Source organism: Echinococcus granulosus (assembly GCF_000524195.1).
Source record: "Echinococcus granulosus chromosome Unknown EG_S00164, whole genome shotgun sequence".
Classification (NCBI taxonomy): domain Eukaryota; kingdom Metazoa; phylum Platyhelminthes; class Cestoda; order Cyclophyllidea; family Taeniidae; genus Echinococcus; species Echinococcus granulosus.
Genome location: NW_020170544.1, coordinates 100,959 through 114,406, shown reverse-complemented (window position 1 = coordinate 114,406; position 13,448 = coordinate 100,959). Strand labels below are relative to the sequence as shown.

Genomic DNA, 13,448 nt, shown 5'->3' with positions numbered 1-13,448 from the left:
ATAGGAAAAACCCTCTAGCAGAGTAGAAATCTTTGGGAATTAAAAGCATTGCTTGCATTAGGATGTTTAATAAATAGTTATCTGATTATGTGAGTGGGGATTCCAAAAGAAGAGTTGCTGGAGAGGAGGACTGGGTATGCCTATCACCACAACCCGGAACGTGCTTTATTTAGGATTTTGTATGGTAGAAAGCTTGCAGAGCATATATCTAGTTTTGAACTAAGGTTGCACTGCGTTCACTGTGTTGTTCACCATCGGTCAGTCTGTTTACAACGTGATTTGGTGCAAAAACATTACCATAAACTGACAAATAATACGTGCCACATATTTGTGACCCCATTAGCGAACCTGTACAATGCAAAAATACGCCATAATTTAGTGGTAGAAAAACCTGCCAAAATGTGGTACGGCTTTTGTCTTCGACTTTATACAGAGTTGTAGCGATGCAGAGAAGTAGGGTGGACACCTTTATCCTATCCTCTCTTGATGCATTACTTAACGAACAAATTGCTTACTCCTCATCCACTCCATCTACCAACTTTGAATCTCTCCATCCAGGGCCTGCTCACTTGAATGCCTATCTTGAATCTCTCCACCCTGGCACCGCCGGTCGCTGATCCATCTATCCTGGGTACTCATCCCTTGGACCCTCCACCTCTCCATCCACTTCAAAGTTGTCAGTCAAGTTGCTTAATTCTTAAAAGAAAATTAAAACATTTGATCCTTTTACTTGTCATTATTTTGATTTTACACAATAATTACTATAATTGTCACATTTGTAACCATAGGTAGCGCCCCGAGACCGCCTTGAAGACAAAAGGAGATGCACCACCAACATACGGAAGGGCTACAGGGCTACAGGCATGCCCCCGAGGCCAGACCGCCTGGCAGAGGTACATTTGTGGAGCTTTTCGGTGACTTTACCAAAATCAAGAGTTAGCAAAACAACCAATGTATTACATTTTTTGTAGGAACTTCTACCTTAAAGCCAAATCCCTCTTTATGATGTGCATTTTTAATGATCTCCAGCCCTTGGCAAACTTGTAAGGTGCAAAAAAATATTCCAGCTTAACTTTTGTGTGTGAAGATGCTACCAGCTGAAAAAAATGAAGCAGAATTAAGGGAGGAAACGGTAATCAAATCCCACACTTCTATGGTGACACCTTTGGTAAATAAGCTTTGTTTGCAGGGGATCAATGAACCTTCCACTCTGGGGTGCTAAAATGTCTTCCAGAGTGGAGGATGACCTTTCCTAAAAATATTAATGACTTTTTCGCGACCTTTATGCAATCCTAATGGTGTTTACGCCTTATTTTCAGTCGAACAGAGGAATGGGGACCGATTAGGCCAAACCTGGGTTCAGAGCTTAGAAAAGGATAACAATCGTATTTCTGTGGATAAAAAGGGGGATTTATTTGCTGACATGGTGATCTACTGCATACTCAATGTATGACCGAGACTTGAAGACCAGCTTCTGCTTCGGAAGATTTTTACTGGTGTTAATGTTTGTACCTAACGGATGCTGACCCTCGGAGATGGTCCACACTTGTGCCTGATGCCAGTTTTTGCAGTTGTCACAGCCATATTCGCCATTTGTAAGCTTCCATCATAGGCATGGCGTCGACTAAGTCTTCTGCGTGTTGACATTGCCCTCGTATGAGTGACTGGAATGGTGGTGGTGTGGGGCTGCGGCAACCATGATTGGAATCGTCCCTGTCAGTTGTCGGAGCACCATTGAAGGACATTGAAGCCATTCGATCATCTCACAGTGGCTTGACCTAATATCGACATGGAGAGTGTGTTTTAGATCTTCTGTGGCTAGTGAAGAAGTTTTGCACCTTTGTCGCGAAAGGTTTGGGCTTATCACCACGTGGTGTTGACCGTTCACGTACACAATGCCACCGTGACCTGTCATGCAGCCGAAGTAGGAGGCATTCAGTGACTCTCAGGAGAGGTAGTGCATAAATAAGCACACCCGTTACATGCAAGAAGGCCACATTGTTTCTTTTTAATGTAAATTCAGTTTAAATGTTGACGAAACCAAAAGTCTCGTTTTGATATGAACGGCCTTGATATCATCGGCTGCTACTTAGTCATTATTCCAAATTGCTTTCAGGCATTAGGTATTGCATCCTCAGATTCTGTTCACAACTTCTCAAAAGCTGTTTTTTTTAAAGTGGTTGCCAAACTATCGCCCCTGCTTCGAGTGCCTCCAGGTTTTGTCAGTCTTGACAACTAACCAATCAGTTAGTGGAAGAGCCTAACAAGTGGACAATTGACAAATAGGCCGGAATCTTGGCAGATAAGAGGATTATGGAAAGGGAAAATGGCTAGATTGACATATAAATGTGTAGATAAGTAAATGTGAGAATGAGTAGGTGGAAGGGCGAATAGGCCTATGGAAGGACAAAATGCAGCACAGCCGGAGGGCTCACTGGATATTTAAATGATAATCATCACCTTATTCCTTTTTTTTCAGTTTTGAGTCTTAGTGCATTGAAATACTCACTTAAAGGGGCAAAATCACTTATGCAGAGGAGGAATTGTCCGTTATATCGGGCTCCAGAAAGAAGAGTTAGGAAGGAATGCCCTTCAAGAAGCACAAAAAGGACTGCCTTTTTCTCCTCAGCACTGATTGATGAATGCCATGTCACTGCTTAGATAAAGCATTTTCTGCCTTCTTTCGTCCTCATTACCACGCCTCCGTAGGACGCAGAAATGCTGAAGATGGACATGCCTATGCACCAATCTAAATATAAAAACTAAAGTGAACAGACAAAATGCAGGTGCCACACACTTCCCAACCCTGGTCTCAAATTGGTTTCACCTCCCGGACAGCATGCGGCTGACGGGTTCAGCAGAGGGGATACAGGTAGTAGACGGATAGAAGAGGGATGACCGGATGGATGCAGAATGAATGAAGAGGTACTGGATGGGCGACATAGGAACCACTGAGACTAGTCAGTTTCGCCCCCCCCCCCCATGCTCCATATTTCACCTGACTTTTTTTTCACACGAGATAACTCCATCCCATCAAGAAAGATGTGGGGGGGGGGAGGGGGGATATTTAGAAGGTGCCTGCACCGAGTCCTCATTAAATTTTACCTTCTATTTAGCTATTCAATTTTGACATTCTGTGCTTAAAGATACCTCTCGTACCAGCTTAAAAAGTAACTAAAATGCTAAATAGAGAGCTTTTAAGGTGTTTTTAAATAGGAAATTTAAATGTGAGATCGTGGAGTTTATATCACTCCATTCCCCAATCTCTCGACAGTCAAGCAATGATTGGTTGAATTTAGATTCAACACAAAAGATACCCTATTTTAGTCACAATTCACAAGCACAAAAGTTTTACCCTTCAATGAAAGTCGGTGGCAAAAATAAGGAAGTTAAGCGCATTTTAAGTTGCTTAAACAACTCGAAAATTGCTTATGAAATGTTAACCTAATCCGTTTGATGGATGGGCAAAAAATGCACTAACTTTTTGCAGTCATGCAATTAGGAAGGCATGTTATTTAGCATAAGTAAAAAATAATCAAAAGTGTTGCAGTAAACAGAAATTCCCTAGATTTTGTAGTAACCAAAATTACAAATTAATGCACGAAATTCAAACGCTACTTATGACTGTAAGTAGTAAGCAACTCGTTGCAGCACCACTTGGAGTTAAACAAGCAGTCTTTTCAATGCAGGGATGCTCGGTTCCCTTTTCTAGCAAAATAATTATCGTCAAAATGAGGGATGGTAATTTAAATGAAAAATTATTAAAAATCAAGAAATTCAAAACGCAACACCATGGAATAACTTTGAGATAAAAGGTTAGCAGAACTATGAGTACATCGTGATAGAGGGTTGGAATGCATTCGCCTTGATTGCAGTCATAAACCGGTGGAGGTCTTTGTTTTGTGTGGCAAGTGGCTGAGTAGCTAGATTGTGGTCAGGTGAAGAGCATCTACCAGGCCGCAGATTTTTACCCAAACCATGGAATGATGTGCCGTGCATTGACTAGCTCGTAAACCACTTCAAATGTCCACGAGTTGGAAGTTGATGCCATCGGCAATAAGAAACAAGCCCAAGAATGGAGTAAGATCTCGACGGACTTATCAAAAATCCTTGGAAATTTAGACTACCAGTAATAATTCCGCCTAATGGTGACAAAAAGGAGGAATTAAGAATTGAAAAAACTCTTTCGAAGAAAAGAAATGTGACACCTTATGCAATTATTCACCACCAACAATCTCATGTCTGTCCATCAAGAGTCTATCCCATGTGCATCCTATGTCCACCTCGACTGCGATCCATGTCCATGCCGTATAAATCCCATGTCCATCACGAGTTCATCCATCCATCCTATATCCATCTATCCATCCATCCATTCACCATCCCTTCTTTCCTTCCTTCCACTACTCCTCTCATAGTTTTGCGTCCCCATTCGATTTTGTGAAATAACAGAAATTTGACATTTTACGTTTTGATGTTTTTTTTAGGAATCCACACAAGATTCCATTAATTTTATTAAGTTTAGTGAATATTAAAATACGTCTATTTTGATTAACTTAAACCAACCAACTTGAACAATTATCGCTGTCCTACCTATTATCACAATGATATATGGTGGTTAGTGCCACCTAATTTTTGTTCCAATTATGAAGTCGCTATGGTGACCTAAAAATGTGCACTTCACTTTCTCCACGTATTCAGCAATGATTGATTCGAAGACCAGGAATATTAATCTACTCCTGCTTTTCCGGCCAATCAAAACAAGCCGTTATTCACAAGCACAGCAGCATGTTTTGCCAGTTTGAATGAAGCGCCTTCTTCTAATTCCAAATTAGCAAAATGGTCGCCGAATATGCAAGTTTTTTCCCAAAGAGAGAAAAGCCCCTGTCAAGGGATTTGCTTGCCCACGTCAGACCAATCAATACTTCCTCTTCTGTGATTCGTTGATTGCTGCCCAATCGGAAGGCGTCCTTCAATCAGCCTGCAATATCGATTAATCAGCAAAATACGCACGCTCACTTCCACCATGTTCTGTTCGCGTCTTCTCGGGATTTTTACGCTTTTTTTGTCGACTTTAGCCTCGAAAGCCACCCTTAAAGACACCACTCTTCACCATTTAGAGCACTTGAACCTTCAGCACGGCTATCCAGTGGACGCGTTTGGTGGAATGTTTGCCACATTCGCGGTAAAAGCTCAGGGCCGACATGGGGACATCTGTTTCATCAAAACAGGCAAGTACGAAGGTGCATCTCGCCGTTGTCAACGCGCCATCCAAGCTCTGCATGGCGTCTATGGCGCTCGAGACTACAATAGGATCATGCGGAATAACTCGCACTGGCCGTATGGAGTGGGAGAGACGCGGGAAGCTAATACAAGGACGATGCAATCATGGACTCAGCATCTGTTCAAGCAGACGTGGATGTACATACCTATCTACCTTCAACATGACCTTGTACCAGAACGGCGTTTTAGCCGTGTCAGTGGACTGATTACCACGGAGAGGTTGGTGGCAATTCGAGAGGTGATGGAGAAGTGTGTGGAGGCATTGGCGAAGCCATTGAAGGCGGGTGAGATGCAGGAATGGGCATGTGGTTATGCGAATTTTCTGGCAATAATGCATGAAAGTAGGGCGAATATACCTAGAGATTGTGTGCAAGTGGCGCCTAGAAATGACAGTCAATCGATGTCTGGTGAGCTACTTATTTTTGAAATGAGTAGTATTTGGCGCAGTTTTGCGATGCCTACTAAATTTTCCTACTGCCTTGTGGCATTATCTCACTTAGGCATCCCAGTAATTGCATTTCTAACATTCTGCAAATAAGTTCTATTGATACAGACATAGAGTCCTCCTAGTCGCCTCCAAATCGTCCTGAGTATCCGTTGCTTTGCTTTATTATTTCTCAGGGGAGACTAAAGCTATCATGCTAGTATTTTTGGTAAGTTACTTCATTTCAAAAGAAAATTCCTTGCGTTCTACGAATGAATAACATGATAAAACGTGACGGAAGGGAGGTATCTCCTGTGGATGGCTGAATATGCCTTTGATAACCGCTGCTTTAAGACTCGCATGTCTGATAGCTTCTCTACGGGCAACTTGATCAGAGAAATTAACAAACCTTATTCACACTTTCCGATTAAACCCAAATCTCGATATTATTCATTGCTCTTCTCACTAACGCATTTATTAACATGGCCATTTATAAATTTTACATCCACATCAGCCCTATTTTGGCTCCTCTTCTGCAAGCACGCCTGGCGGAAAGCCATCTACCTACGTAGAAACGAATCCCATTTCTCCACATTTCATCCATCTTGTCCTAACGTTTGCGCTCGCTATCGTGGAAATCCTTGCCTGGGCAAGGACAATGTTGTCCAGCTATCTAACTCTCTTGTAAAGGGTTCTTCAGACCATCATGATCGCATCTACGGAATGCAGATATGCCGAAATATTGACAGTGGTGTTGGAGAAAATGGTGAAATGCTTGAAGGCTATGCCACGCTTACGGATCAGGCCTATGAATGCGTGTGCAGGAAGGTAAGCATTCTACTGATACCGCATAAGTAAAACATGCGCACCCAACGTTCAGATCTAATCGAAATTCAAACTTTTTTACAAAGGGAACATATTACTTAGAATAAAAATTGACAGATTTGTTGACGTGGTAAATTTAAGGGCTACGTGTGGTCAAAAGAGACAAAATCCTGTGTCCTGGAGGACGGCTGTGGTGGTGAATCGAAATGCGATCCTCGTGGCACACGAATGTGTGTCTCTTCGGTTGTGAATCTACCAAATTCCTTGAGTCTTCCTTTCGTTTGTCTCTGCTTCTCCGGTTTCATGGGCGCTAGGTGTGAGAAACGACGTGATGCCTGCATTGAGGTCAGGTAGTTCCTGAATTCGAAATATCTAGTCTACTTAATCAAGCGAGTAGCAGCTATTTCCTCCAAGTGACACTTTGACACTGCAAGTAATGTAGGATAAATCAAAGCCAAGCATATTATTTTCAAGTTAAATTTAGTGACATTAAGAAATAAAACGAATAATTAGGACTATCATTAACATGCAGAAGGTCTGAATGACCAGTAATATAGATAACAGAAGGTAATATTTTAAATTGTAACTTGAGGCAGACTCTGCCATTCCTTTGGCATTTAAAGGTGTCACCTAAGCTACAAAATTAAGGTTCTTTTTTATTAGAGTGAATTTTCTGCTTAGTTGTTCAGATTGTCTTTAAACACATTAAATAGGCTGAGTCTGGGAACAATTTATAAACAACATACCGAGGGACAGGGAGTCTAACAGTTTAAGAAAATGAAATAATCTTATAAGGTGCTTACAGCCAAACGCTTATAACACATAAACTCGTCGTATTAAACTTGGTCAAAATTTGGTAATTAGGCTTTACAAAGCCCATTCGTTTACCTTTCAGAATGAAGATCCAAACCAATTATCAGGAAACCAGGCATGTCGTGTCTTCCTTGGTAACAGTTGTAAACCCCGAATAGGGACGAACATCTACACGTGCCATTGCAGTGACATCTATACTGCCGATGAAGCAGTCGCATTTTCCAACTGCTACCGTGTGAAACCGATCTGCGCTGGAGTGAGCGGGTCCTACTTTCCCACTTTACTCTTAAAAGATACTTCTATCTAGTGATGTGATTATTACAAATACCTATACAATTTTTGAAGGGCTGATGCAAGGAATAGGTCTTATTAATTAAGTTAAATAAATCATATTTCTATTATTTAGATTTGATATGCTTCCATTCCTTGCTTACTCAAGGTCATTTGTCGACGTGGCGACTGCGTCTCATCGCGAGATCAACTCAGCTACGTGTGTGTTTGTCAGATGGGTTGGCGTGGACGACATTGTGACACTCCCGACATTCGCATGTGGTTAGTTTTTACATCAGCTAATAGCAAAAAAGATTCAAAATTGTGCTACTTATGTTTTTGTCAGTAGAATGCCTCATTAGGCCATTTTTCCGCGTAATTGGGTTGTTGCAAATCTCTACTTGAAATTTTTCCTTTTAAAACGATTTTGGAACAATAAGTACTTTAAGTGCATCTCATTTTGTTAAATTATTTCTTAAGCAATCTTAGTACTCTCCATTTGTAGCATTGAGTCATTACTATGCGGACAAATGTAGGTTTCACTTCAATAAATATGGTGCCAAATTTAGTTGAGATTTTACTGCAGCTCCAGCTATTAGTAACGCATGCATTATACGTATCCGAGTTACGCATTTTAATCTAGACGCACCTTAGCTACAACCGGTAGGGGAGATCATTGTGACATTAATGGAAACTGATTACCATCAATCAAAAAGACACGTCAAAAATATCACCCTTCTACACTCCAAGATAAAAGCCTGTAGTCTATTGTTCGAAGTAAACTTGCAAGAATTACTTTCCCACTTATTTTACTGTTTTACCTGATTGTAGGCTTCCGTGGGAGGCATGGAGTGGGTGTTCCGCAGAAATTTGCATGGGACTCGGCTGGCGACATCGCGTTCGACATTGTCGAGCTAATCTTACGCATCTAATCACTACTGAAATGGACAAGGGGCTTTGTGATGGGGAGGATGTACAACGCCAACTCTGCAAGGCCACGTAGGTCCATTAGTGGAAAAGAGTCCAGACAGACAGATTAATGGAAAGATGGTTGAATTTGAAATTGATAGAATGAGTAGTGACGGTGATTGGCTGCACCCAGGATGGTTGTACGCATTAACCGTACATTGAGTCTGAGTTAAGTGGATGGATGCGGAATGGGCGGGTGGATGATTTACTCGATCCGACATGGAGAGGCAGATCGACCACTGGATGCGTCAGTTGGGTGTTATGCTAGATTTAAAGATAATTATCCATAATTTGTATTTAATTTTAGATGTCCGGACCCGGTGGGCCCTTTTATTGTTTTTATGAAGACCATCCTTGTCTTCTCCTTCGGATGTGTGATCATTGTCGCATTTGTGGGCTTGGTGTTTGTTAGAGTGAGAATTGAAGTTGAATGAGTGAGAAGCATATCTAATGACCCGGTTGCTTATATTCCAGAAAGGAATCAAAGTAAGCTTAAGTACCATTAAGGGGATTTCAACCATTCATCCATCCCACATCCATCCATCCATCCATCTACCTTTCCATCCACAAGCCTATTCATCTATCTACCTGTCTGTCTCCATCCATCAGTCTCTGCGTCTGTCTGTCCATTTATCCATCTATCTGTTATCTGTCTGTCCTAATATTCGTCGCCCCGTGTGTCTTACATAGCCATCTATCAAGATATCGGTCTATTCACTCATCCATCTGTTTTCCCATAAAAAGCTCTCCATCCATCTCCTTCGCTATCCCTCTCTCTATTTAAGTCTATTATTTCGTTTGTTCCATCGAATTTCCAGTTTTCCATCGCGGACCGGTAGGAGGGTTAATAATTTTCCACCTTTTAAAATGCACCCTCTTTCATTTAGTACCCTCTTAGCTATGATATCATATGAAACAAGTTGCTTGCCTTTTTATCTTCTAAGTGAGTCAATTTTTCACCAAAAACGACGAATATTTTATGGTCTGAAGTTATAAAATACCCCCAATAGTCGAGAGCACTGATGGCTCGAGGAGGCGACTGAAGCGAGGTCTACCCAAATGGCATTCGTTTGGTTTATTCAGGTTTGCGCGAATCACTCCAGTTCGTAGAGCTTTCACATTACAACTGCATGACGTGTGTTTGTGTGTAACTTCAAGTGTGGGGCACTTTATAATCTCATGCTTAAAATGTATGCCAGTGGCCTACAACTAACAGTTCTCTCATCTACTGCGCTGACATAAACACTGTGTACGCTAAAAAAGAATAGTCATCTGCAAAGTTGCTTTTCATTTTACGCCTTCAAGAGAGCCACGAAAAACCTCTCCGAGGTTGGTCAGTCAAGCCAATCACCTTGACGGCTACTGTGGAACGAATCCACCCCCACCCAGTCACAATAGCTGCACTGCATAAGTGGGCTATAAAATTGGTGCTCGAGTAATAAATATACTGACTGCTAGGATGAAGAAGTTGCAAAACTCCTCTTTAACCAGTCTATCATAGTTGACTATGCCAAAGCAAATCTATATTTTTCATCTAAAGGGATTCCCTCTCTACCCTCATCCATACCCATCTTATCACTTCCGTCACTAGCACTCGACTTTTCAATTTGCTTGGCCTAATAAGGCAAAAGAATTTTGCAACTCCTTCATTATCTCATCGTTCTGTTTGATCAGGAGTCCGGAAACGGAGAGAAGGCTACTACTGCGCAATCATTTCATCAGTTAATCTGGCATTTGTGTTATTCAATGCCAGAAAGGCATTGATGTGATAATTTGCGGTAGAGTTGAGAGAAAAGTGTAGCTGGTAGTGGTATACAAATTGTGTATTTTGTTGTGCAAAATCGCTCAAGTTTAAAAGTTTTATGTGGTAGATTACCAGGTCTTGTGAAAGACCAACGCAGTGGTCTTGAACTCACCAATAAAAATCAACGTTGAGGCGATTCTTATCAAAAATAAGTAAATAAAGGCAAAAAACACCTATCCTCCCGAAATAGGCCACAATTTCAGCATCTCTATGGAGCACTAACACACATCGCGGTCTTCTTTGCATTATTTTATGGTGACCAGCCCCACGCATCCGCTTTCCTTGAGCTTATTAAGATGAGTGTAATGACGCCTGACAAGACATAAGGTGTTACTCCTGCGCTATCATATAAAGTACAAAACCCCTTATCTCAATCCCCCACACAAAAAATTCATCAAAAGCCAATTGATGTCACCATCCACACTTAAAAGGACCGGTGTTAATACATAACATGCTTGATCGTCAACTTGACTCATTGGCATTGGCAATAATCGTAGGTACCCAAAATCAATTGTTAGGTTCCGAAGCTACCAAAGAAAACTGTCTCAAGGAGAAAGCTATCACCACACCTTCGATATTTGCTTTTGCACCACAACACCAACCCAATTTTTTTTTTCTCGAAACTTGACACTTTTAATTCAATGTGCCTCGTGTGGTGGCCAGACGTAACTCGGGTGCTACATTACTGACAGAGGAGCAAGGTCTCAGGCCGAATCTGTAAAGATTCACAACAGGAGGACCATTGAGACTGCCTCGAATTTCAGCCGCTACCTCAACCCCGAGGTCGTCGTGATAACCAATGGGAGAGCAAGGTCGAGGTTTGGACCAATCAGAAGCACCCATGAAATAACTCCTCAATACTGTTTACTACAGGGTCGGCGATTTTTAAAGGAGTCGAGAATAATTAAGATAGGCAAATGAGCAGTACCAAAATAGTCGAGAACGAGAGAAGGAACAGGTACCGAGGCAGTCAATCCTCTACGGTGCGGGTCGTAAGAAGGATGTGACAAGCGGAAAAGCGAACTCAGGATGGACGGACCCCGAATGAGTGGATCAGTACCGAGGTGGTCGAATCTGAGACTGGGTTGACAGTTATATTTCACGTGGATCCAGGATAAATTGATTCGAGGTGGACGAAGGAAAGATGTAAAGACCTACGGGCAGATAAGAAATGGGTAGACGATCACGGACTGGATGACTGAAAGCATCAACTCCCATTTCAATCTATCCTCCCCATTACCCGACTAAATCGGGAAGACAATTCACTCTGACTTCTTCCATAGTCATACGATTTTTCTTCGTCACAAAAGGAGTATCAGCAGCGGGGGGAGAGGAATAAGAGGGAAAAAATAAAGGAGAAATACAAGGAGGGCAAAATGAGGCCTATGATTGTTTTAATACGTTTACATCACCGTCATTTCCAAAAAAAATTCAATCACCTAGAGCGCGGTAAAGAATAAATGGAAGGACAGGGGGACAGACAGACTGACATATAGGCAGAGGAAGCGGGAATATAGGTACCACAAAACCTTCTCGGCACTTCTCACCGGCGACTATGCCTACTCCGCCTTCTTGTGGTCCATGACCTTTCCATTGGTGATGATGGATCCATTCGACTCATCTACCCGCTTCGCCAATCTTCGTTTGCGCCAGTAGGCTTGCACGTAGAAGTTGGAGAAAAGGACGAGGAAAATGACAGCGTATATGACGATGGCGAGAGGAAAGACCTTGGGATAGCGACACTCCCAGTTGAAGGGCGTCAAAACCTGGCCCTGGTGCACAATGAAGATGCAAAATTGCACCATCTGCAGGACGGTGAGGTACTTTTTCCACCAGAGGTAGCGGTACAGCCCCAGAGCTGCCATGCCGTAGTAGGTGTACATGATGACATGCACGAAACTGTTGGCCAGGGGGAACATGTACACGATACCGCCTAGGAGATGGAAGAAAAACTCAGCATGCCTGGGAAAAGAGCTTGATGATGTAAAGCTTCAACGATTTGGTGCGTGAGTAAATGGACGGATTTGAGGGAGAAATACAGCCAAATGTGCTGGGGATCAAAAGGATTGGTTCACGATGGCTGGACGCAAGGATACAAGAGAAGGAATACCACTGCCACAACTGTCTAACATACTACTTGTCGACTGCTTATAAGTAGCACTTGATAAACTGGAAGGTATGGAAGTAGATCTGGAATGGGGCAATGAATACGGAATGGAATGGGCACAGAGGATGGAAATTGAAGAAGACGAAAATTTAAGATGATACAACATAGATGAGGCGATGAATCGGCCCAAGATGAGTGGACAAGGGCATTTAATCTGCTGGAATAAATAACTAACCCCCAAATACCTAAAAATTTCCAGATCCGTTCATGTATTCCTTTATCTTTCTTCCCTACCACTGATAAATCAATACATTAAGGATTTGCCGTCGGCTAGCTAACGACTGCGCAAAAAGTGGGTTGGAATACACATGGTTGTGGATTTGCAATTGTCTCTTGCCATCATTCCTAGGCCCGGGCTGTTTACAAGACCATTAAGCAGTCGTTTTATTATCAACCATGAGTTCGGTCATAAAATTGGCAATGAAGCAGCACAGGTGATTTATGAATGCACATTGCTCGACGAGTTGAGCTAAAAGTTCCATCTCTTTTGCATGCAGGTGATTCGGATCACACCAATGAGCCAGTCAGCCACACTGACACGTGAAGATATAGGCTTAAAGTTGAGTTGAGACTAAACCAGCGATGGACAATGTGAGCCATGTGAACGTAGGTATGGTAGAAGCAGGTTTTTTTATCATTTCAACTTGGAAAAAAAAGACTCAAAGTCATAAGACATTAAAATACTTTTCGGAATCTTCTACTTTTCAGAATATGCAATAAAGATTTCACGGTCTGTAGCAGTCATCAGTCATGTCTTGACTTTTCATTTGCCTACTTCTCTCTTCCATTCTAGTTCGACACTTGTCAACCTGCTTATGAGATCTGTGATATTGGTGAGAAAGAGGAACAAATCGTGTTCCGCCCTACGCTCCGTATGGAGGACAGTTGTGGCTGTG

General features: G+C 42.1%; 1 protein-coding gene across 1 annotated transcript; it reads left to right on the top strand. All coding sequences in view use genetic code 11, as the record gives it.

The window, feature by feature from the left end:
* Positions 1–5,023: 5,023 nt before the first annotated feature.
* On the top strand, positions 5,024–7,899 carry EGR_09747 (epidermal growth factor; the record flags this gene model as incomplete). The annotated part of the gene is made up of 4 exons (XM_024498996.1): positions 5,024–5,687; positions 6,405–6,532; positions 6,671–6,879; positions 7,749–7,899. 4 exons carry the CDS (start codon positions 5,024–5,026, stop codon positions 7,897–7,899), a joined length of 1,152 nt encoding a protein of 383 aa, XP_024346597.1.
* Between the last annotated feature and the right edge of the window lie 5,549 nt (positions 7,900–13,448).